Here is a 25,591-nt window from a genome sequence, read left to right on the forward strand (position 1 = left end):
TCTGAACAGAAACAATTTATTTCACTTCAGCAAGCACATCCTACATAATAATTAGATAAACTACTTTGTTTTCTTACTAAATTGAATCTCCGGTCACAATTTTTCCTAAAATACTAAACATTTCCACAGACTATATATATAAATTGTGTCTGCATGACTCTGGGTAACCAACTGACCGTCAGTCTGCTGGTTTAATGGCCTGTAGTGACCTATAGCGCCTCTCTGAGGACAGAGGTCCAAATAGGTTTGGGTGAGCGCAGTCTAGCGATGCTGTAGCGAGGCAGTGATTGATTTCTGTATTATATAGGGGTGGGAGAGGGTGTGGAATGATGTGTGTGTGTGTGTGTGTGCAGTGTTCATAACGCTCTGTAGAGATTAGCTGTGACGCTATTTGTCAGGTGTTCTTTATTGTGGAGCTGTAAATGGCCACCAGCAGCTTTCCACTCAGGTTGTTTTACCTCTGATCTCTCAGAAAGTGCAGACGCTGCCGTGCCGCTCTGATGGCAGCTGTGGTGTTGGCAGACAGAGAGAGAGAGGCTCTCTGATATGTGAGTCCCCAGGAATTTAGTGCTGTGAACTCTTTCCACACAGTCTCCCTTTATAAAAATGGGGAGGGGCAGTTCTTTACTTACGTCTGGTGTCAAGTTGTTTGCACAGCACCATTTTGCAAAGGACAGGGTGAAGTGGAGAACGTTGATTTGCTGTGGCGACCCCTCATGGGAAACGCTGAAAGTACGGTATCGTGTTGTTTGTAACCACTAGGAGGCGCTATAATGCCACAAATTCCTTGCTGCAATAACCAGATCACCCAAAACCAAGTGCAAGACCTTTTATCTCCACATTCAACACATAATCCACATATTTTTTTTACTTTATATTATCAAAATTATCAACTTCCATCCCAAATAATAATGAGTAAAATAAGTAAAAGCCGTAAAATAATGAGTTGGACATGAATACAAACAACACACGACCGTATTTAGTAGATAATATTGCTCCAAACTAAATAGCCTCACTTTAACAGTAGAGCTCTAAAGTTTGTTTTTTCTCTCTTTTGGATTTAATTTTCAAGAAAGCTTCATGCCCCAACTCTAAGACATAAACTATCGCTGTCCTCAAGCCAAAACCAGAACCAGATGGAAGCTCAAAACTTATAGACCACAGGAGTCTTGGGAAGCTGTACTGCGGAGGCATGAAATAAAATCGTCTGACCCGTGGATCAGTGATATCTGGAGGAGGAAGAATGGAGCGTACATTGGTGGCGGCTCAGTGATGCCCTGGAGCTGCTTTGCATCCCCGGCGACAGGAAACCTGCAACATTTACAGTGTAAGATACCATTCATTAGTAGAAAGTATAAATAAATAAAGTAAATCGCTCCATCTGCGGGGTAGCTGAAGTTTGGACATCGCTGGCTGTTCGAAGGGGAGGCATGGTGGCGTAGCGGTTAGAGCTGACCTAGTACACAATACATATTTATTTATTTTGCTTCCGTCTATACATTTAATCACGAACAATACAATTACTACGACACATTTTATGACTGGCGGATGTTGTGCAACACACCGCATCTTCATTTATGAATCCAAAAAATGCTGACTTGATAGTGATAGAAGTGATTATCACCATTTCATTCATGATATATATGGATGTGTGGTTTTGGATTTGGGCTGTGAGTTAATTCTGTATTTTTGTAAAAAGAAATGGCTCATAAAGAATATTCTTTGATCTCTCAAGTCTTCCATTTTACATCGGAGCACTTTCAAAACACAAAAGAAGGAATCACGGCAAGACAGAGTGTTTCTATTTGGAAAAACACACCTCCACATTTATTGATCAGTCAGACAAGATAAAATGCATCATACAGTATATACAAAAAATATCAAAGGAAAAATAATAATAAAAAATTATTTTCTACAAAAACGTGCACCTTAATTTGTAGAGCTTCTCATTTCAAAAAGCTGCGAGCCCCAAGTCAGTTTTTAGGTGCTCGTCGTGAACGGGGATATTTATAAATCGGTGTGTGGGGTTATTTTTGAAAGAGCTGCATGTGCCAAGGATGTACGGGTTGCTCAAGTAAACTGATACCGCCATGCTTGTAAAAGTATGCAGCATGGGCATTTATGTACATACGTGTAAGAGTGCGTGCATGTGTTGAAGATTAGTGCTGTTATCAGCTTACGGGCTTAACCATGTCAAGTCTCATTCTGCAAGTCAATGGAGACGCATTTGTGGAGCAGCTTCCTCGCAGGTTTTCCATTCTACATCCGCAAGAGTTCACAGAAAGCACTTTTTATATCGACACATGTAAAGTATAATCTTAAACAGATTTCAACTCCCCCCCCCCCCCCCGTCTCGCCACTAAAACACATTCAGAGGAGTTGACTGTGACAAACACAAAAATCATGGGCAGCATCAAGTCCAGTTTTGATTGAGAGTTTGGATAACTCAGTCCAGCAGTAATAAACAAGAGAGTCTCAGTGTTGAAAACCCAGCAGTAACCTGTGTTTCTGACACTGTGGGAGTTTACTGGCGTCTCATGCAGCTGTGAGGGATGCATTCGGCCTGCTCCTCCAGCTCGGGGCAGGGCGTGCCGGCGTTGGCCGGCCGCAGGAGGATGTAACGTGTGCGGTGGCGGACGCCTCCTCTGGAGCAGGGGCCCAGACACAAACCCCAGGAGGACCAGAAGGACACTTCACAGTCCAGTGGTGTCGCTGCACAGAGAGGAAAGTCACATGAATGCAGAGCGTGTCGGTACAGAAAGACGTAATACTCTGCTCAAACGGTTTCTAATGTGATTGTGTAGCATCTGGAGAACATTTCCTATCAAGTTCATGGACTTGCACCACATTGTCATTATAGACGTAACAAATTGGTGTAATGTTGCTGCTGTACTATCGTCAGACCCAGGGAGTGTGTGGTTTTACCTGAGAAGCGATAGGGACTGATGGAGTTTGGAAGGATATGATTAGACATTGGCGTTTGACGGCCAGACGATCGGCTCTGTCGAGTGATCTTTATGCTGGCGATGGGCGGAAGCTCCTCTACGCGTGGATAGAAGAAGGAGTTGGCTGGATGGTTTGGCATCTGAGACGTGATCTGGAGTTCACCCGGAAAAAGCCATAATTCATCAAAGAGCGCCAACAAATTGTCAGCGGAAGCACAAATGCACAAACAGTCCAGTTTAAGCACATGCTGGGGGAAGGAGAGGCGATCCATTGCATGAGAGGGCCCTTTTCCACATCATTTCAGGCCAGGCGTGAGCCACGCCGAGCAGCTATTTACAGAGAGGCATCGCAGAATAACGCCTTGCATCTACGCGAGGGATAAAGGCTGCGGTACGATGCCTTTGGAATGCACCAGTGGCTAAATGAGTCAATGCGTGAAGACGGGTGTTTCTGGACTTGTGAGCTTATGAGCTCACCTTTGTGATGTTGTCCGGGGGGCTTGTGGGGAAGTTGGGAGAGGAGAAGGTGAATCCACTATCTGTGCCTGCGTCAAAGGGGCGGAGGTCAATAGTCACTTCCTGTTTCCATTGGTTGTCCTGGCAAAGGTTTAGACTGTCCACACCAACGAACCAGTCAGGGCTGGGGATGATCTTCACCATCAGGGACAGCTGAGGTTAGAGAGGGGAGTCAATTTTACTTTGCTGCTCAAAAGGGACATTTGGTTAAGACAGATTCAGGCAGAAAAATACAGACAGCATTTCATTATTTCTCGATAAAGTTACATTTTAAAAAACAAAATAAATAAATTAAATGGTTAAAATTACTAAAATTTCACATGGAATTTCACCAGAGATGTGTTTGGTTATAACTCTTTGTGAAAATGTATTGAGTGAAGCGTAGCGTCGCGAGGCGCCATCACAGATAGATTCCATTCTGCTACTTCACTTTGTAACCTTGGAAATGTAAAAAATTAAACACAAAATTGACAGAATGATTTCTGTACACTGTTAGAATCCATTCCGATGTTCCCTCCACACGCCATTTGCACTGAGAACTATATTGTACATAGGAGACCAAATTTATTTACAAATATATTCCATAAATGGCTCATTGATCGCCATTTTACAGTTGGCCCAGGGACTATGTGTGTGTGTGTGCGTGCGTGCATCCACCCAGTTTCCTGTGCCGTGTTAGACTGTCTCCCGTGTGCTAGATGTTTCCTGAGAGCTGGTGACTTCATACAGGAAGTGGCCTGGGGGGGGGGGGGGGTCAGCACACACTGAGGTGGAAGCCGCCCAAAGAAAGAGTGCGTTTGATTGGCGACCGGGTTAGGGGCTGAGCTCCTAAGGCTCAGTAAAGTGGGGGGGGGCAGGTTTTTCAATGGATATGAAAGGATTACCTGGAGTCTGAGCGGGTACTGGTAAATTAATCAGACTAGCTCAGTAGGCACGACGGATCGCGTGGGGCAGCAGGGAGGTCCTGTCGGCGGGACGGTGGGGGTCCGTTCTCTTGCCCGTGACGCACAGCAAGGATCGGAGTCCTTAAGTTAAAGGCAGCTCTGTTGCTTTTCATTACCCCCCACTTATCTTCTCCTTCATTCCCTCCTCAGACTCCCTCTATCCTCTGCTCATATCCACACACACCCCCCCCCCCCCCCCCCTCTTGTCCTTTTCAGTGTCTTCTCACACAGCAGTTTTTTTTCCCCAAGGAAAGCCTGGCCTGTTATTTCCATTGGGCCGCTCCGCAAGGACGTCTACGCAGGTTTATTTCTCGTCACCGGCTTGATCAGTCTGAGGCGATTTGTAATACGCAAGCCAAGCAGACAGTTACTCAGTGCTCCCATGATCCATCGCACCTTTTCCCCATTAAAACAAGTTTACACGGCGAAGAGCAAATGCAGGAGATCACAATCACATGTTCAGAATGTTTGGGCCGTTTCGTACGACTGTTTCGGTTTAGTGGGGGAAAAGGATCCAGATTTGTGTATGTGTGTGAGAGACGGAGCTGTCAACAGGTTCACGGCATTCAGTCTGCCTTTGTCAAGCTCAGTACAAATACGCAACAATCCAGCTATGCTGTCAAACAGATGGGCCCACTTAAAAATTAGTCATCACGGGCCTTAATGAAAAACCGCTAAGCTGACGTCAAATGATGAGTTACCAGGGAGGCTGCTTATATTTTTAAGGGCCTTTGAGTTCAGGCAGGGAATAACCAATATACAAATGTCTCAGCCGGACACGCACCTATTTCCAAACAAATGCTGGGAAATGTTCTCCCTTTCTTTTTTAATCATCTGCCAAATTTTCTTTAAACGCAAACAAATACTCTCTTCCTGGAAATGATACGAATCAGCTTTTCACAGTGGCATAGCTCATTCCTGTTTCAAATCCGTTGCCTTTGTTTTAGACCTAATAAACATAAAAATAAAATTAAAATGCAGTTTTACTGCCATGGAAATATGCTGCTTCCGGGATTTATATTTACAAAAAATGATCCAAATGATACTCCAAATGTCCACCTGTCTTTAACTACAATCCCTACTGTCCCTTTACAGGGTGTGACGATGTGTCACAATATCAAATCACTCCTCTACTAAACTTCACCCTTGACCCTTCACCCTTCACCCTGCGGTCACAGAGTGCAGTGGGACAGACAGCAGACAGAATGCAGATCGTGCACGGTGGCCGTTTAGCGTCGTCGCTTGGGCTAAACTTAGTCTGGATAGAGGAACTAAGTGGCGAGCAGATGGACACCACTATGTGCGAGCCCGGGTCCCCAGATGCATGAAGACATTCGGTCAAACAGATGGTTTGTGTGACTTACTGAGTCTGAGCATGCGTTTGAATTTATGAGTGAGCGTTGCTTCTACTTTAAGTTCGATTTGTGCCTACCAATGAGCTCCGGGGCAGCACGAGCAACTCCGTGGAACTGTGCCCGATGCCGTTCGGGATGCCGGCCGTCCGGTACATAGCGCCAACATGGCGTCTCTTCCTGGCCTCCTTGGCTGCCTTCATTAACTCTACCGTCAAACCAAGTTCGGCGAAGCTCCGTAGTCCTGCGCCGGCGGGAACGCCCTCCTCCCACAGATGAAAATGACGATTGTGGCTGACCGCTAAAGGGGAGGAAAGAAACAGGAGAGCGAGAAGACAGGAGTAAGATACTTATTCGCTGGCTTTGTGCGTCAGTGTCAACGAAACACCACAGAGCCTCAGCCAGACAGTGAGATCATTTCCACCGTGGAGCCCGTATGCATTTCTATGGCTGCCTCCTCCTTGCTGCAATAAAAAAAAAACCCTAATAATTCTGTAGGAATTGCCCACAGGCATGACACTACGGGTATTGCTGAATCTTTTTTTTCAATCTATCGCCGATCGAACCGCATCACAGGCTGAAGCTGCCGGCGGATAGGTCAGGAAGTCACACACAAAAAAAACATTCTTTAACCGCTTGGAAAGCCGTTATTCATATTCCTTGGGCCAATTGAACCATTTTATCCAGATTCCCATGTGTACCTCTTGCTATCTAAGAAATCTGCGGCAAATAAGAGACTGACTTAGGCTTAGGGTGTTTGTGCTGCAGATTCTGGAGCTGCATATTGAAACCCACAGAGCCGCTGGCCCGGGCTTTGTGGGTTTTAAGGGCAGAGAAAGGTTAGCCAGGAACACGCTGACAAAGGCTCTGATGTTTCTGCCTTACTTCACCGCTCAGAGCCGTGCACAGGCGTGCGCACGCACACACACACACACACACACAACCATGGCTTTATACTTAAAACATTCTTGACACATGTATTAATACACTCACTACACATGAGCAACACACACACACGGCGTATACCCAGCACACTTTACACACTATCTTGTTTCACCCCAAACTGCTTTTGCTTATACTCTTAATTGCATTTCCATCCTAACAATTTCCCCCACAAGCGTCAAGACCTTGAAACTTTTAAGCACGTCACGTTTTAACAAACACATTAAAGATCAATTCCCACTCACTCGCTTCAGTTTTTAATTTGGTCAAGGCAAACTCCATTTCCTCTTCTCTCTGACAGTGTCCTTGGTCTTTTCTCAAATGTCTCCACAATTTCAGAAAAACATCACATCTCCCAATCTTCTCTTATGCTGTTACAAAACTCAATTTCCAACATTTCTGCCCCCCCCCCCCCCCCACCCCCATAGCCCATAGCCCATTTCACACACGCACACACACACACACACACACACACACACTCATTATATGAACATGAACTACTATCTTCTACCTCCTCCTTTGAATCTGGAATAATAATTTCAAGTCTCGGCAACGTCGTGTGCCAGAAGTCAGTTTCCCCAATAGAATTAAATGGATTTCAAGCGTCGATTTCTTTGTCAAGAAAGTCCGTCTCACCCATGAGTTTTGACCACTGTGCGGGGGGCCTGAATAGTGGATACTGCTTGGGGAAGGCCCGTGGGCTCCAGTGACCTGTGAAGACCAGAATATAAGAAGCAGGGCCCTTAGATGTGCAATCGGTCCCATTGAGTGGTCGCAACGGCCCGGAGGAAGTGAGGCAAAGCTTCAGAAGCACCGCCAGCAGCTGGAGCAGCCAACGGCAGCTCAGGTGCTCTGATGACATCATCTGGAAGAAATGAAGAAATGAAAAATGGTTGTTTGGATTTACTTCAAGTTTGCATATATTTGATTTCCATGCACAAACACAAACAGCGATGAAGATTTTTTTTTTTTTAGACCGCTCCTATAGTTATTTTTATTACAGCTTATCCCTCTCAGAAGTACTTGGGAACATAACATCCACACGCAAGGAAATAAAAGTATTTAACCTGCCAGATTTAGGAAACCAATCCCAGACAATTCTGGGAAATCAGTGAAAGGAGGAAAACTTTACATCCCTGCCCTCTCATCACAACGCAGCTAGTTTCTGTTAGAACAAAGCCTGCTGAACCCGGTGACCCCGGAGAGTTCGAGTGAAAGAACCCCTCCCCATCTGTCTGGGCTGGTCCGGCTGCGAGTCGGTCCACAACATGGCAAAATGGTTAACGGCCAGTGCTGTCAGAGTAACGTCTGCAGGAGAGGCGAACCTAAAATAAAACATCGAATGACATCTTTGAGGACAGATCCTGTCTGCTCTGCTGCTCTACTGACATCAGCGACTGAGCATCCACAGACCACCAGCCGCTGACTCATGCTATTTGCAGTGGGGGGGGGGGGGGGGGGGGCACGTGCATGATAAATGCACAAAAAAAAGAATTGTGGCTTTTGGAGATGATCCAGATCACCACGTGGACGGTGTAAATCTAATTAGGAGGGGAATGAGCTGCTTGGTGGAGGTCTGGGCCTGGGGCTACGCATTTCATCATTCATAACAAAATCAGAAATTTCACACTTAGCAAAATACACAATATTAACTATTATATTTTGGTGAGAGGGCACTGGAACATGCTCTGTTATGATTTTTTTTTTCTGGCTTCACGACATGATTAGGGCGGCACGGTGGCACAGTGGTTGCACTGTTGTCTCACAGCAAGAAGGTCATAGGTTCAAATCCAACTCGGGGCCTTTAAGGAGTTTGCATGTTTTCCCTGTGTCTGCGTGGGTCCTCTCCGGGTTCTCCGCGTTCCTCCCACCACCAAAACAAAACATGAAAATTAGGTGAACTGGTTCCACTAACTTGTCCGTAGGTGTGAGTGTGTGTGAATCACTGTCTATCTATATGTGGTCCTACGATGAACTGGCGGCTTGTCCAGGGTGAACCCTGCCTCTCTCCTGTAGACTACTGGGATAGGCTGTGAGGATGGATGAATGGGTGAATGGATGGATGGATGGATGGATGGATGGACGACATAATTACTTCTGTGGCTGCAGCCTTGTGAGATATCTATGGGTAATTATAGCAAAACTAAATCTCCACGCAGCTTCAGAATGCAGACATTTAAATATGCCCCCCCCCCCCACCTTCCACCCACACACACACACACACACACACACACACACATAACTGTCATGTCCCACTGACATTGTCCCTGAAGTCTATTTCCAGCAGCCAGATAGTGTTACTCTGTCAATACAGCATGAAAACTCCAACTCGGGCACTTTTCTGACCGCACCCTTTGTGTGTCACTGAATGCTGGATCATGCCGTGTTTTAGACACCACGCAGTTTAACAATCTGCCATCAAGATGCTTATGGAAACACAGAGCCCAGCTTGGATCTCGCTGCCTCGTATCCAATCATCTCTCCTGCTGAAACCCTGCTGACCTGCAGGATGCAGATAAAACTCAGAGTTGAGCTACTTCATTATGCACCTAACCTCAAGTGTGTCACCGTCTTTTGGGAAAATGGTATAATAATGATTTTCGGACCGATTCCAAGTTGTTTATCTTTATATTTCTGTTTATCAAACTGTGTTTTTGGGTTAAAGGAGGCTCAGCACATCGACATGTGATCGGCTACCTGTCTGCTCCCTCCACCATGTTTAGTGTAGAAAAGAGGACATCACCGTCACGTCCTGCAAACACATTCCAGGAGAGGACACAAATGTTCTTTTGCTCGACATGCTTTCTCACATAACGTGAAGGAGTCTGCTCGTGGCTGTCATGTCATTTTTGCTGCTACACTCTGCCCATCGACCTTCTCTGAAATAGTCCTACTGACACTATAACACACAAAGAAATGTTCTGAATTCCCACACTGACACACTGAACTTCCTCAGGCAAGCACACACACATAAAATGCACACATGTCACCATAAGAGGCACATACTTATTTTTGTTAGAATAAGGTTTACGCTCGTGTGTGTGTGTGTGTGTGTGTGCCGCGCTCAGGCCACAGATCAGTCAGCGTCGACAAACGCAGCAGCTTTTCTGTCGGGCACGAGACACATTAAACCAAATGGGGCTACAGCGAGGAGCCAAACGAAGAGGCTGCGCCCCACGGGCGGCGTCACCGTGTAATTACAGGAGACTCATGCAGCGATAATACACACATCCAGCCTGGCTCGTATTCACAGGCATGCAGGTAAAGAACAGAGTCGTCAGCACAGGAGGAGGCAGGCTCAGTTTAACAAGAGCATGGCAGGGAGGCAATTTTCCATTTTCTTCAAAATGTTTCCTCCGTAAAACTTTGTTTTGGGTCAGCAGTAAATTACTCCAATGAAGGAGAAGCATCACAGTCTTCAATTAACATTTTTTGTGCGTGTAAAATGCACGCATGATTTCACGTACACGCTCATCCACATAAACACAGACATAATGCCGTCATGCACAAGTCAGAACTTTGACTTGTGTACAGGTAACGCACCGTAATGTAAAAAATAGAAATAATTTCATTGTGCAGTGTTCATCATGAAAGATGAAGTTGCATGAAAAAGAACACATGATTCATCCCTAAAACCAAATAAATGTTGCAGACATCCTCTTTTTTTTTTGATAAGCATTCTTGTGTCATTTGTTTCTGCTGCACTTCATGTCAAATGTAAATAATGAGACAGTTCCAGTAATTATCAGTCCATTTGCACAAGACATAAATATTATTCACAATAAAGCATGAATCAATCTGCTGATGATTATATGTGAAGTCCTGCATGAACCGCTGCATTAGAAGGTTGCTTCCATGTTCAAGCATCAGTGTGAACAATCGACTCATAAACTACAGTGTAATGATAAAGAGCAACCTCCATATACTTGATGCATATTTTGCTGGCTATTCTATAAAACCCTTTTATATATACACAACACATTTTGTATACATTTTTAATAAGTAACTGAAGTGTAAATAAATAAATACATGTGAGCTGCATTGCTAACTCTTCAGCCTCTGCATGCATCTGCTGAAACATTACACATTTTAAAGATAAAGAAACCTTTAGCTGCATCTCACATGGTTCGAGAATGGCTGCTCCACCCAGCCAGCCTGCAGAGAATGAATGGAGTCAGTCTGTCTGTCTGTCTGTCTGTCCTACCTGGACGGGATCAGCCACTCAGTGGAGCTGCGGCTTCAGCACAATCACACTTGCGTCTCAGAGTGGATACAGCTTCACGGCTTCCCTTCTTCCTCTCCACAGTACGGCGGAGCCTTATCAGCCTTTATCCCCTCGTCTTTATCTCTCTTTCCAAATCTCTCTCCCTCCTCCTCCCTTCTCTCTCTGATTGTATCTCCTCGTATTACCCTTCTCTCTCTCTTTCTCACTGCCTTTTCGTTTCTCTTCCCCCCTCCTCCTCTTTACTCCCCCTATCCTCTCCTTGTATGGGAAGGCAGTTAACGGTCTCACTCCTCTCCTTTACTGTCCTCCTTTTCTCTCCCTCTTGTCCGTCTCTAGCTTGTCATTCATTGGTAGAGTAGATTCAGCAAGCGAACCAACACCATACTGGCCTCTATTTACATACACAACTGAAGCAACGCTGTTCCTTATGATACGATATGAGAGGTGCGCACAGGGACAGAAATGAGGACGAGGTCTGAAACACAGACGTGCAACCTGAATTCCAGACATCTGGGCAGAAACACAGGCTTTTATTTTTCGTTTTAATTTACTGATTGGACATCACAGAGAATCAAAGGGATTTAAACGGCCCTTTACTTTCAAATAGTTCTAAGATAGATCCAGCTGTGATCTCAGCCGAGTTAGCCCTTCTCCCCCGGGTCAGTGTGTGTGTGTGTGTGTGTGAGTGTAGGTGTGTGTGTGTGTGTAGGAGTGTGTGTGTGTGTGTAGGAGTGTGTGTGTGTGAGTGTGGTCACCAGTTGCTACAGCTGGTACGCACATGGGCGAACAGGGAGGTTTTTCTGACCGGCTGCCCTCAGTACAAATATATCAGATTAAAGAAGGCAGAGTGTAGAGAGTCTATCCATCCATCCATCCATCCGTCCGTCCGTCCATCCATCCATCCGCAGCTGAAAGTAGGTTAGTAAAAAGCCCGGACTTTCCTACTGCTGCCTTTGATTAATGACGGCTCATTAAGTGAAAGGTCATCAACACAGATCCACAGGTGCTCTCATTAAATTCTCTTTAAAAACTGCACAAAATCATCAAATCCTAATTCAAACGACACATAACTTCAGCTGACATTAGTCTGACAGCACTGACTTCAGCTCGTATTTTGGCAAACCGACGAGGGAATTGATGATTGTTTTGATTACTAGAAAGCAGACATTCATAGCTGAACATTAAACCACACACACACACACACACACACAGAGCTAGCGTTAGGACTCCAGGCCCAGCAGCACGACTGTGCTGAAAGATTGCTGAAAGTTTTCCTCCTGTCAATCACATGACCGTGTCTCTGTTAGACGAGCCAAGGGAGTGAAGCAACAAGAGGAAAACTATGAGCTAATCACAGAGGTTTGGGCCGAGGCCACGCTCGACTCATCGTCTCGCTGTCACTGCTGCAAAACCGGCAAATTCTTCAGACAGGCAGACAGACAGGCAGGCAGGCAGGCAGACAGACAGGCAGGCAGGCAGGCAGACAGGCAGACAGGCAGACAGAGAGGCAGTATTTTTAGTTTAGTATAATAATAGTAATCATATTGTATGCAAGAATCTGGAGCCTCTACCCTAAAATAAATATTATTAAATGTAATATTTTGTTAAAACAATATTACATTATTAACATGAACTGTTTCACATTAAAACAAGTTTAAAATCATTGTTTAGACAACTAGCATTATAATAATGGCAACACGTCTTCCCTTAACATTAAACACAATGTCCAATGATAATGCAATGCTGATATGAAATGGCATCAATGCTTTGTCGTGGGGAGTTCATTTTGCGTCCACTGAAAGTAACTCTCAACTTCTAACTGGACTCGGCAAGACGGTTCACCTCTCATCCGGGAGGCGTCTTCAGTCCTGAGACTGGTAGAGACTCCCATCCCAACAAAGCAGCTCACCTGAGGGTGTGGGGGGGGGGGGGGGGGGGTCAACAACCCTTCACCTTATGGATGCTAATGATTCCAGGGGATTCGTTAGTCAGGTTTTATGACCGCCGGGGAGCATTAGCATTCATAAGGTGAAGGGGTGTGTTGCTTAATACGCCTGGGGAGTCCGATTGCCTTGGTGGTTTCGTTCCCTTCTTTGTCTCTTTGTTTCCTTCTCCAACAAGAGTACAAGTATCTAAACTCTCTACGAGTCTCTCAGAATGAAGAAGCCTCTCGGATGAGAGGCAAAGCGTCTTCGATCTAACTTGAACAAGTCCAGCTGACTCTTCATTGCGATACAGAAGTAATGTTGATTTTCATCATCTTAGTGTTGCATATGCTAACATTTGCTAAGTAGCTATAGCCCTTGACGGGGCACTTGAGGCTGATGGGAATATGAGTTTTGCAGATGGTTTGATCCATAAATCATCAGTCGGGATCACTGGCTGAACTTCAAATATGCAACAACATTCAGTGACATTCAAGAGCTCATCGATACCTTTTCAACAGTTTCAAAACAAATGTGTTGCCCTGGCACAGACGAGCAAGTTCTTAAATCACCATTGGGTTTCGTCATTTTATGAGATCCCACTTGCATCCGACATCAATAAGTGGTTTGCACAAGATCAAATACAAGAAGTATTTCAGTACCGTCTGAGCATCGAAGAAAAGCTTGAGCAATATCGGAGCCATTCAGTGGCTGGAACAACATGTCATCATTCCAAAGACAACCAAAGACAAATATTTATCCACTCGGCTTTGGGGTTGTTTTTAGCAGAATTCCATCCAAGCTCATCTGTCTGGAAACTAATTCCTCACGCAGACATTAATGCACGAGCGTGCATGAGCATGCACATCTACTGTCTCTCACAAGCACACCAATCCGTCAAACCACGTCTGTCTCCCCATCAAGGCTCCAAAAATTCAGCGAGTTACCTTTAGTGATGTTCTCAGGACTTCAGTGGGATGGATCCTGCCGACCTTTGACATGCTTTTTTTTTTGGGGGGGGGTGACCCACTTACTAAAACCAATAAAGGAACATCAAAGTCAGATTAGTCTGTTTTACACTGAAGGTACTGACCCAGCAACCGACAGCCCCCACTTATACTGGTTTAAACAGTGTGTTTGAGCAACTGGTTATCTTTCATCCCCCTCCTCCTAAACTTAAACAAATAAAAGAATCCGGCCGCACAGCATGGCAGCCGACAGGGGCAACGTATGACCCGGGGGGGCAGCTGGATGATGCCCCGCTGCCCCCTGTTGCACAGTCTCAAGTGACGAAAACGTGAAGCAACGTGAGGGAGTGTGTGTTTGATACGTGTGAGAAAGAAGCCCAGCTCGCTATAAGCGAGAGGTGGGGTACACCCCAAATGTGTCGCCAGCTTATCGTGGGGCCCACACAAGAGACAAACAACCACTCACTCATACACTACAGATAATTTTAGAGTAGTCAATTGAGCTAAATTGCATGTATTTGGAGGCGAGAGGAAACCGGAGACCCCGGAGAACGCTCACGTGGACACAGGGAGAACATACAAACTCCACAAAACTCTGTAGCAACAGTGACGTAGGCACTGGATTTTGTGCGATGTTGATTTTAATCCCTTTTTAAAAAATCTCAATCTGGCGATGTAAAGGAGCGTAAAGCTAAACGAGTCGCCTGAACGTTTGAGTGTAGTTTTCTGAGACGCCGATAGCAAAAAGATGCTTGCTGAACATCCCGTGCTGAAAAACAACCCTTTCCACATTATGGTGGCGTCCGGACATAATCCAGCTCTTTGCATAACCTGCGAGCGGATCCGGACACTCAGCGGACATCAGCGTTCAGTCAGTTTATGTGCATGTGGCTGCAATTTTGGGTCTGATAATCCCCCCCACCCTCCTCTGCCCAGTGGGTGTATATACAGAAGCCCCTTTTCCCGTTACATCCCCACCTCGCCTGCCCACTTGTAAAACTGTCTGGACTGGAACTGTATAACCACTGGTAGCTATAAAACGTGCTTAAAAACTGTGGTAGTAAACATTTCTTTAAATGTCAATCCCTGTAAACACACCCGAGGCTAAATTGCAACCAATTTAGAGATGATCACCACAAAACACGAACACCAAAAGCAGAATTTAAGCGTCATTGCTCACCATGAAGGAATTCACTTGCATTGCCAAAGGGAAAGAGACGGCAAATAAAGGTTTTCAGGAGTTTATTAAAATACGGTGTGGAGTTTACCATTGGAAGTTACCATCACAAACATGATTGTTTCTAATAAAAAAAAAGTAAACAAAACAAAATAATAAAGCTTAAGAGCCTAGTTACAGGTTGTTTTTTTTTTTTTTTTTTGCAGTCTGGTGAAAAGGAAAAAAAAAAACATTCACAATGACCGAGTGGAAAAAAAACAAAACACGTTCACATGTTGTAAAAATACATTTCCCAATTTAAACATTACACGCAGTCACTTTCAAACATTCATTCATTCCTTGTTAGATGGTTAGACGTCAGTGCCGAAACAGACAGAAGTTCTGATCGCTGCACGGAGGCTTCCGGAAACGCAGGAGGTGGATCTACATTTTCAGGGTGGACAACTTGGTGCGAGAGACGTGAGACACGGGTGACTGCTGAAGGATATGTGTGCATTTGAACCCTGAGAGAAAGAAAGTGACCAATTCTTAAGTTTCTGCTTCTTCTTTTTGACAGACTACACCAGTGTCGGCTTGCCCTCCTGCTCCCAGCCCTACTGGGGACTCCGTTTAAGAAACAAACAAACATCTAATCTAAATTAATTCACAGTAAGTATTCACTCTGGAGCCAAAAACAAACTGTGTACACAAGGTTAACTGTGGTTTATCTGACAGACGTGTGGAGACCCGGTAGGGTGCGAGGAGCAGCTTGCAAGCAGCGCCAAACTGTGGTTTTCACTTCTCAACTGGGTGTGTCTCCGGACTTCACCTGCTGTGGTCAAACTGTATTAAGGCAGCGAGTGGTTCCATGGCGACTTTCTAGGACAGCGAACTTTTACAGGGAGAGAATAAGTAAGGCCAAGAGAGTAACAGCTGGGAGGAGCGCAGGGACGAGACAAAAAAAATAAAAAAAAAGGAAAAAAAAAAAAAAGTCAGGTGAGGGATCTCGTTTTCTCCGAAATGTTTCAGTACAACATGTAAAACACAAAGCATATCCACAGAAATGAAATCCAACAATATAACAGAATGGTCTTCAAAACAGTGCACTGCTGAACTGAAAATATATATATATATAATCAATATCAACAGCAAAATTTAAGATTACCATAATGCTCATAATCCAAACTACGGGGGGGTTATTTTTAAAAATATATACTCATCACATGACATGAGGAGCCTAGCATCTCCGAACACAGATAAGCTCCGTGTCGCTCATAGACTCTGAGGGGAAAACTGTACATCACTGGAAACTGACCACGACAAAATGGCAACTTGGGCTGGAAACACCCTGAGGGGGGGGGGGGCGGGAGTAGATGGAAACAGCAATATAACAGATTCTTTAAGCCAATAGTATTTCCCCCTACAACGTTACCTCGCATGCACTATAGAAAGGGCAGCCTTACAAAAGAGGGATGACTTTCTGAAAGAAATCTAGCAGACAGAGTTTTATTTTTAATCAGCCAGGAGGATGAAAGTCGAAATACGACAGTCTGAAAGATAACAATGGGAAAGTGTTGTGCTGAGTTTCCCCCACAGTGAGGAAATCTACAGTAAAGGCAAGGAGAAACGCGTTGGTTTAGAAGCCTGAGCATTTACTGACTCAATTTATTTAATGGGGGGGGGGGGGGGGGGGGGGTCACGCATTTCTTTATTGTATCATTACTGCTACAATTTGACAACCCTTCTGGTAAAGAATAGTAGAGAAGTATTTAGAAAATCTGTACAAAAAAATAAAAAGGGTATGCACGGTACATTCAATATCTGTTACTGAGGTACTAGAAAGGTGTTCACGGGACACCAGGGCGACGGCGTCGAGGAGTTATACAACAGCTTGTAATCATAGCAGGGCGAGGAGGTGTTGGGTGGGCCGTGAGAGTGGGGAAGGAGCAGGGAGGTGTGGTGATGGGGGGGGGGGGGGATGCAGTAAAATCTCATTTAACAAAGCGATGACAGTCCATCGCCTGGGTTCTTAACTTCAGCTGTGTGGAGTCATGCCCCCCCCCCCCCCCCCACCGACGACGGCTGCAGTCCGGTGACGCCCTCTACTGGTCGCAGCTCTGACACACCGATAAAATTTGATTATGTGGGCAACAAGAGTAGGAAGCGCGCACACACACACACACACAGCACTCTGGTGTCCGATGGAATTTCATGCTTCCGATACAACACTAGAAACTATTCATGCATCTCACGACGCAGCAATCCACGACAGGCAAAGGGACGACTGCCCGAAACAAACAGATCACCACACGGCGAAAAATGACAAAGCACTATCTGGAGGAGGAACGGAGCAGAATAATGTACTGTGACAACACAACCGAGTCAACGTCATAGAGGCGTCTGCCGAGCGCCATTGAGCCAGCAGGCTGGGTTGAAGGACAGAGAAGATGGAGGATGAAAGGGAGGAAAAACTAATGAAGAAGAAGAGCAGTAACATGAACCATTAATGTACAATAAAAAGGGGGGCTTTAACTGCCTCTACTGGTCAGAGGGCAACACGAAGTGGCAGACTGTAAAGCCTAATGTCAAAAATGCCAGTTTTGTATATATATATATATATATAAACAAACATGAACACCTAGAACAAAAACAGACCAACATTCCATTTAAACAACTGCTAAATAAGGATATAAACCAATCCAATCATTGAATCCTTGAGATCAGTTATTGCTGACGTTGTGGGGGGGGGGGGGGGGGGGGGGGTGAAGGTGTGGGATGCGTGTGTGTGTCCGTGGGGTGTGGGTGGGATGAGACTAGCTGTGGATAAGTCAATCCTGGGCTGGTTATGTGATCTGAGGTGGGGAAGAAAAAAAAAAGACTGTAGATCCACATCAGGTCAAACTGGCACTGCCCATGTACTGGGGGGGGGGGGGGGGGGGGGTGTCTGATGTTGGAAGGTGGAGGGGGTTAGTTTCCAGAGGTGAAGGAATGTGCTGGTGGCGTAGGTGTAGGCTATTGGTCAGAGGGGATGTCTCTGTCAGCTTCAGCCTTCGGAGAGGGGGCGTGAGGCGGGTGGGAGACGGGGGCGATGGCGTGGGCCAGGGTTCCTGTAACAAGGCTTTCAACCACGCCGCCAGCTCCAGGAAGCCCCCCTGCTGCTGCCACATTGATCAGGCCTGGAGGAAATCTGAAACACACGTGGACCGATGCGACAGCTGCTGTGGTAAAAGCACCCGAATGGAAAAAGTCTAGGTTCCCCCCCCCGGTGCTTTCTCTCCTCTCACCTGTAGGTGGCTCCATTAAGTTCTGGGTGGACGGTGGCCGCCTCCATGCTGGGCCACTGAGAGGCCGCCATCAAATATTCCTTATTAACGCAGTTCTTCAGGCTGTCCGGGATACGCCCTGGAGCACAGAAAACACACCCATCATCTCTTCATGCCTGCTCTCCAATGGAAAACTGCGACACCTTATTTCCATTTACTGCGCTGGCGAAACGACTCTACAGGCTAGCACATTTAGCTAGCACAGCATCCACTCGGGCGTTCCACGAGGCTCACGTCTATAAATGGAGTTGTTGTGGACCATCTTGTTATTTTAATAATTTAAAGTCTCATCCAGACATGCACTGAAGAAGGCAGCGGACACAGACACACGTATATGAACTCACAATTAAAGTAAATCAACCACACCAAACACAATTCTCGTGTCCTAAAATGAAATGTTTACATTTCGCAGCGGAGTTAGACGCACACAGTTCCTGACTGCTAAAGCTCGGTGTCTTGAGTGTCGTACCGGTGATGGCGCGGCGAACCTCCCTGGCTGCCTCCTCACGGGCCTCCACAGAAGCCTGCTCGCTGTACCAGGATGTGTGGGGGGTACAGATCAGGTTGGGGGCATCTTTTAGAGGGCCTGTTGTAAAACTGTTCAGAAAGGAAAGGCTGTTACAGACATAAGCGCGAGCCCGTGTGTCAAAGACAGTCGTTCATATTAGTGTGGTCACCTGAAAGGTTCTGCCTCGTGGACGTCCAGAGCTGCCCCTCGTATCCGGCCCTCTTTCAGAGCCTGGGCCAAGGCCTTCTCATCAACCAAGCCACCTCTTGACGTGTTTACCAGGAAGGCTCCCTGACGCATCTGGACCACAGAAGCAACAGAATGTTAAACTCGTATAGAACTTATCTCGCAAGTAGCCGCTGCTTATCGACCAGTCGGCATTCAGAGGCTGCAGAAACGCGGGCTTCCACAGACCTGTTTAATGGTGAAGTCATTTATGAGGTGGTGGTTGTGCTCGTTGAGGCTGCAGTGCAGGGACACGCAGTCAGAGTGGATGAGCAGGTCCTGTAGGGTCGCCATCCGCTGCAGGCCGAGCGATCGCTCCACGCCGTCAGGCAGGTAGGGATCGTAGAAGATCACGCCGAAACCAAAGGCCTTGGCTCGCAGAGCCACCGCTTGGCCAACGCGCCCTGGGAGACAGGAGAAGCGTTACGGGCATCTACCCTGCGCCGTCGTTAATACAGCCTAGAAACCCGGCTTACAGACAAGCCAGCGCCCGGAAAGATTTCCGTTTGTTTGAAAGCACCACACGTCCATAAATGGAACGCATTTCTGCCATTAATTCCAAAACATGCGCAGCTCAACCGGAAATCAGAACGGTTTTAACAAGCCAAGAAGCCAAATGCAATCTGACACCAGAACAGGTTAGAATACCTGGCTATGACGCCCATGAATGAGTCTAGAGAACCGTTTACATTCCGTACTCACCTAGCCCAATGATGCCTAGCGTCTCGCCCCGGATGCGAGCAGCGCCGCCGGCTACTTCCCTAATCTGCTCCACGCTCGAGGCGCGGGTTCCCTCCCGGAGGGCCTGGTGCATCCATGTAACCCGCCTGTATAGATTGAGGATCAGACATAGCGACGTGTCCGCCGTCTCCTCCACGGAGGCTGCCGGAACATTACAGACGGCAATGCCTGGATGACAAGAAGGAAAGGGCCGTCAGCCACGCTGCGCATCACTTCACATCATTTCACCTCGAAACCCAGCCCTCACCGAGCTCAGCGGCTGCTTTTATGTCAACGTTGTCAAAGCCGGAGCCAATCCTGACAATCACGCGGAGGCCTTTAAACTTTTCCAAATCGTCTCTGGACAGAGTGATGGTGTGGTAGAGCAGCGCCGCCACCGCCTCATTGAGCACCTGCGGGAGGAGCGCAGGTTAGCGACAGCACAAGTCCCCACTCCTCTGGCCGCGTGGATGGAAACCCGAGAACTTTCTCAATCCTCAAGGTGCACGCCTGATGATGCTCAGGTGAGTGGGGGGGGGGGGGTTACCTTCTCGTGAATCTCCTGCGTGGACTGGGCATCGCAGAACGCCACTGTGGCCACGTCTTTGAGGATGGGCATTTCCACAGTACAGTCACGCCCGTCCAGCAGAGCCACCAGGGGACGCGGGTGCATCGGTCCGTTCAGGATGGGGGGTCGGATACCTGATACCACGGGAGCACGAAATGAGATTAAATAGCTAGTGTCTATTACTAGGGTAGCACGGATACCAAAATGTGGTCATACATGATAAAGTTTATCACATTAAAAGGAAGAAATAAGATAAATAAAGTCATTTATATAAATATGACATGCACTGCATTTTTATTTTATTTTATACACATAAGAATTCCCGGTCTTTGATGTTTTCGTTAAAGAAAAGTCCACTGAATTATTTTGACTCTTCTGTCCCAGGTAACCGCGTGTAAACTGTTGCTATAATCTGTCGTAATTCCTTCCAGTGAAGTCAAGAGTGGCCGTGCGCAATAAAAGCAATTTATTGCTGCAACCTCCCCTTGTGTTTTGCATTTATAAAAAAAAATAAGTACTACTGCAAATCATCAGGCTGGATCTTGTCGCTTGAATCACAATTGTGCACGCGCACTTTCAGTCACCCCTGTGTTATTACCAACTTGGAGGCTTGGCCAGATATTTGTGCCAGAAACAAGTCAGTCAGTCACACATGGGAACAAGAACAGCCAGTGTTTATACTATGCGTCGAACCGCGAGCATTCTATGCGAGCTTTTGTGCTCAAAACAAGTCAGTCAATCAGACTTTGGAACAGGAATATCCAGTGTTTCCTTGGCATACTAAAACCTCAAAATAATTCTTAACGCTGCTGTATCTCACAAAGAAGGAAGTCAAAGCCCGACCAGACTCTGCAATTAAACAACCCAGTTTCTCATTTGTTGTTTGAAGTAATTCAACTCAAACTATGTAGTTAGCCTCTGTAACAATGGCTCGTTTTTAAATCATGTGGCGCTCTCATTCCAAACAGAACATTTTACGTTGAAGACGCCTCATCTCAAGGACCGACCTTTTTTATCTCCTATTCGTCACATGAGCTTCTTTTATTCACTGATTTTCTTGGTACGGAGATGACAGCAGCGTATGAATCAAGTCTAGAATGGTCTTCAGCTGTGCATAAATGTCTATAGCTGTTGTGTGCTTGTGTGTGTGTGTGTGTGGGGGGGGGGCTATCAGGAGCTGTGGTGCAAGCAAACTGAATCACGAGAGAAAGGTCAGCTCTGTGGTGTGGATGGAACTGGATAGCGTGGAGGCAGCAATAAGAGAAGATGGAGAAGATCCCCCTCATCCTCTCTGTCGAGCTGAGGAGGCTCAGGAGCAAGTTCAGAAAGAGACTCCAAGCAACGTTCACCCCACCTGATAAAGCCTCTAATTATCCTCTCATTAAAGATTCTAAATTTCTAACAATCTGCATCAAATGCTTTATCTCGGGCATCTGTTGCAAACTTCTCTGGAGTCTGTCTGGCATGATTAGAGTCCTCTGGTGTTCATAAAAAAAACATTTATAGTGGCAAGAGATAGAAGGAAAATAGCTATACGAGCAAAAGAAATGACCATGTGCTATGTTTGTAGATGTAGTCCAATGATGGCGCCGAGCAATTTAAAAAATAATTACGTCCCAAAATTAGGTAAATTGTTACTTTCCTAATAGCTAAAAATCGTTTTCTCAAGTCTGCACTACGAGACGCATTAACTTAAACACACAAATTTGTGAGTGTGTATTAAATTAAGAGATAAAAATGTCACACCCTGAAGCCAATAATATCTAAGACTCCCATGATTCTTTCTCTCACCAGGATGGTGTTTGCATTTGTGCAGAGTCATAAAAGTGACAAGGCCCAGAGGGCATCTGAGCCCGTTAGTATTGATTTCAGTTCCCAATAAAGGAAATATGGAACAAATATACACCGTTCAGGTTTCACCAATCATCTCTTCCACACAGGACTCCTCACTAAGATTAGATTAGACTCTGGTTAATGAAGCTGGGCGATTTTGATTAAGTGTTAAAGTTGCAGACATGATTTGCCACTGCATTAGAGCGCGCAGAGAGAAAGTGTGGTAAGGGGGGGGGTTGAGAAAAGTGTGGGGTCTTGGAAGGGAGACAGTGGGGGGTTCATGAGACAGTCTGAGTCATGACCTAAATTCTGCTGCCTGGAAAAGTGCCTCCTGATTTTTCTGCTTCTCCCCTTTCACCTCCGCTAGACAGCATCTGATTGACAGCTACTCACTGTTGTACAACATTAATATTTATTCCGTGCACAGCTTATTTTATTAGTTGGGTGCAATGATGAATGCAATGAATCTGCTTGTAATGCTAAATGTTACAAGTCCAATGCACCAAAATGCATTGATGTTAAACTGGGGGGGGGGGGGGGACAGGCAGCAAGGGTCTAAATTATAAACGGCTGTTTACATCTCTAACTCTTCCTCTCGCCAATCTTTCTGATTCAGATCTACCCTGGTAAGCACCAGCACACAACACTACGTCCCTGCTGTGTGACAGGTGTGTGTCCCAGCAGCACCGGAGAGCGTCTCTGAAACATCTGGTCTTACAGAAGGTACACGGTCAGACCAAAGAGGGGGGGAATGAGTCCGTAGCCGAAGGTGAAAACACTCCCACTGAAGCCCAAGCATTCCCCAATGCATGAATGAAACAAGAAAAACTACGTAGTATTGTACCAATGTACGATTATTCTCTCTATTGTACTTAAAGCAGTGGCAATCACGTTTAAATCAGACGGCTCCAGGATATTTAAAGGCCTATAGCTCAAAGCTGAAAGCACAAAGAGACCAACTATGGAGAAAAACCCACAGCTTTTCATCACAAAGACCCCCCCCCCCCCCCTCTGAAAAAGGAGTTCTGGACTTATACAAGCAGGACTGGACATGGAGTAATCTCAGTCAAAAGATACTGGTATACCCGAGAACTACTACACTCAAGCATGGCCACACGCACAATACAATTCATTCAGTGGTTCATTCATTCTCCCTCTCTCCCTCTCCCTTTCTTTCCCCCCCTCCTTTCTCTGCTCTGTCTGCATAGAGTAGTAAGAGGTGAGGGGGGAGGTGCGGCGAGCGATGATAATGCAGCAAGCAGCAGTACTCCACCCAGACGCGGCGAGTCACACACACATGGCCATTCAGTTCCTGGCTGCGTCAACACCAGTACGCCCTGAACTTAAAAAGAAACGCGCACACACCCAAGCAGCGAATCGCTCCCCGCGCAGTTCACGTGTTTTAAAAGCGAATTCCAAACGTAAAACACACAAACGCTGGGCCTAACCTTGCATTGCGAAGTCTGTGAGCCAGTCTTCCTCTCACTCCCTCTCTTGCCTTACTCTGCCCTCTATCGCTCTTCTTTCTTTTCTTTTTTTTTTTTGTCCCTCTGTCAGCCTGCTCTTGGCTGGCTGGTTCCCAGCTGTCATCCTTGCTCAGCCCCTCCTCCGCGGCTATCCACCAATCACAGACGGCTCCATTGAGGGCCAGCTAACCAGCACTAACCTCATTAGCATAGCCGAGGATGAGGCCAAAGGCGGTTTGGACTGTTGTTTTTTTAAAGAGACAGCTGGCCCGTTTCCCTAAATCGCAGCCAGACCCATCACCTTGTCCCTCTGACCATCTCCAGACACTCAAGTTTAACACACAAGTAGATCTGATCCCCATTAGCACTCTGGAGCTCTTCACTGGACGAACCCCGACTGCTTGTAGGAACACGTTTAACTGAATGTAAATGCTCAACTATCGCCTGTTAACATAATTTTAAATCTAGTGCAGAAACATTGAGTGTCTGTGACTATAAAATGTATTATTAGATTTAACAAATGCATTATAGGTTAGCATTTCAACGAGCAAGTTCAAATAACTTATTCAGGTAAAAAAAATGCCAAACACAAAGACACTAGGATTTAGCATTTCAATAAATTACAGAAAAATGAATTGCATCAAAAGCATAATATTTCTAGAGTAGCACAATGATTCATCAATAATTAAATATTATTAAATGCTACTATAAAAACAGCACCAAACTGTCAGCATCTGGTTCCAATGAATGTGCGACATACCATCGACACAAATAGAGGCTGCAACTGAAACGGTTGTCGTGGACATTACAAATATGTATCATGTACCTTTTTACAGCATGTACTAAATATAACGTTTAAAATATTTTTTGACACTCGTTATTTGGAAAGACTTCAATTTCAGATTTATTTTTCAAATTTTAAAATATGCCTAGTATTTGAAGCCAGAAAATCACAAGTGACTATCACTTCTCAATTTGAGTGGGCCATTAAAAAAGCTCACATATTCACAGGCAATGAAGGGCTGACGTTCCACACTTTGTCACGAGTGATTGTATAAATCATATTTAACGAATGGACGGAATAAGACTGGAGAACCGCTGCCACCGCGAGAACAAATTGGTTCCGTTACACTTTTCTTCAGGTTTAATATGGACGGATTAAAACAAGTTTCAACTTATTGAGAACTTTGTATGAGAGAATTTTTAAGATCTTACCCTCACAAATGCGGTCAAGTCTCTGCCGTTTGACCTGTTTGTGTTTGTCCATCAGAGCCATAGCCCAAGCAATTTGAACCTGGGACAGAGGAGTACATATCCATTGGTTTAGTGCACCTTTTAACAATTTAATAACCAGCACACACAGTAAAAATAAATAAATAGAAATGTAAAAATAAAGGGCAGATGGGTAATAGTGAGAAAGAACTTACTGAAAAGATCACCAAATTAAACTAAGACGAATTGGTTGCTGTGAGCATTTTTATTACTATTTATTATTTTATTTTTATTTTCTTGCAGCGAGACACTTACCTGGAGAACGATGCTCACCGGCAGTCAGGTTGAAAACTTATTTTACACTGCAAATTCATAACAGAAGTGAATTATGACAAATTATAAGGTTGAAATCTGTGAGCAGGACAACAAACAATATTTGCAAGATTATATACACACAAGAGTCAATAAAACGACATGTAGCCGGATGCAATAGCAGCTCGGGGGGGGGGGGTCCAGCGTGTTTTTAAGTAATAACAGCTCAAAGCTCGCTCTGGTTTTATTGATACCGGATCACGCTCAATCGCTTTCCTTGAAACTGTTGATCATAGTTTGCCAAGATGTGCCCAACTTTATTTAACCTTACATCGACACTACGTTGGCCCCACGGCCACTACGCCCAGGCTCGTCGGTCACCGTCAGCAGAATGAGAAGCTAATTTTAAAGATGATCTGCAGTTAATGGAACAATGGTTCGAAATCCCTTC

General features: G+C 45.6%; 2 protein-coding genes across 2 annotated transcripts; both read right to left on the reverse strand.

Moving 5' to 3' along the window:
- Window positions 1-2,524: 2,524 nt before the first annotated feature.
- Window positions 2,525-7,564, reverse strand: spon2a (spondin 2a, extracellular matrix protein). The gene is made up of 5 exons (XM_068740555.1): window positions 7,336-7,564; window positions 5,838-6,058; window positions 3,423-3,614; window positions 2,926-3,097; window positions 2,525-2,712 (listed from the first exon to the last, which is right to left on the reverse strand). The coding sequence occupies exons 1-5, from the start codon at window positions 7,562-7,564 to the stop codon at window positions 2,525-2,527; spliced, it is 1,002 nt and encodes a 333-aa protein (XP_068596656.1).
- Window positions 7,565-17,985: 10,421 nt separating this feature from the next.
- Window positions 17,986-24,892, reverse strand: ctbp1 (C-terminal binding protein 1). The gene is made up of 9 exons (XM_068740330.1): window positions 24,832-24,892; window positions 20,297-20,451; window positions 20,018-20,162; window positions 19,732-19,938; window positions 19,219-19,433; window positions 18,974-19,104; window positions 18,766-18,893; window positions 18,258-18,375; window positions 17,986-18,160 (listed from the first exon to the last, which is right to left on the reverse strand). The coding sequence occupies exons 1-9, from the start codon at window positions 24,890-24,892 to the stop codon at window positions 17,986-17,988; spliced, it is 1,335 nt and encodes a 444-aa protein (XP_068596431.1).
- Window positions 24,893-25,591: the final 699 nt, after the last annotated feature.

This window comes from Brachionichthys hirsutus, chromosome 6 (genome assembly GCF_040956055.1).
Source record: "Brachionichthys hirsutus isolate HB-005 chromosome 6, CSIRO-AGI_Bhir_v1, whole genome shotgun sequence".
NCBI classification, from domain to species: Eukaryota; Metazoa; Chordata; class Actinopteri; order Lophiiformes; family Brachionichthyidae; genus Brachionichthys; species Brachionichthys hirsutus.

Excerpts from the sequence above, each read along its gene's own strand:
- ctbp1 (XM_068740330.1), bottom strand. The coding sequence starts at position 24,892 with ATGGCTCTGATGGACAAACACAAACAGGTCAAACGGCAGAGACTTGAC. Across the intron at positions 20,163-20,296 it reads CGCAGGAGATTCACGAGAAG|GTGCTCAATGAGGCGGTGGC; the intron begins GTAACCCCCCCC and ends CTCCTCCCGCAG. Across the intron at positions 18,161-18,257 it reads CTTAATGGAGCCACCTACAG|ATTTCCTCCAGGCCTGATCA; the intron begins GTGAGAGGAGAG and ends CGTGTGTTTCAG.
- spon2a (XM_068740555.1), bottom strand. The coding sequence starts at position 7,564 with ATGATGTCATCAGAGCACCTGAGCTGCCGTTGGCTGCTCCAGCTGCTG. Across the intron at positions 3,098-3,422 it reads CCCCGGACAACATCACAAAG|ATCACGTCTCAGATGCCAAA; the intron begins GTGAGCTCATAA and ends GGTGAACTCCAG. Across the intron at positions 2,713-2,925 it reads CAGTCCCTATCGCTTCTCAG|CGACACCACTGGACTGTGAA; the intron begins GTAAAACCACAC and ends CTCTCTGTGCAG.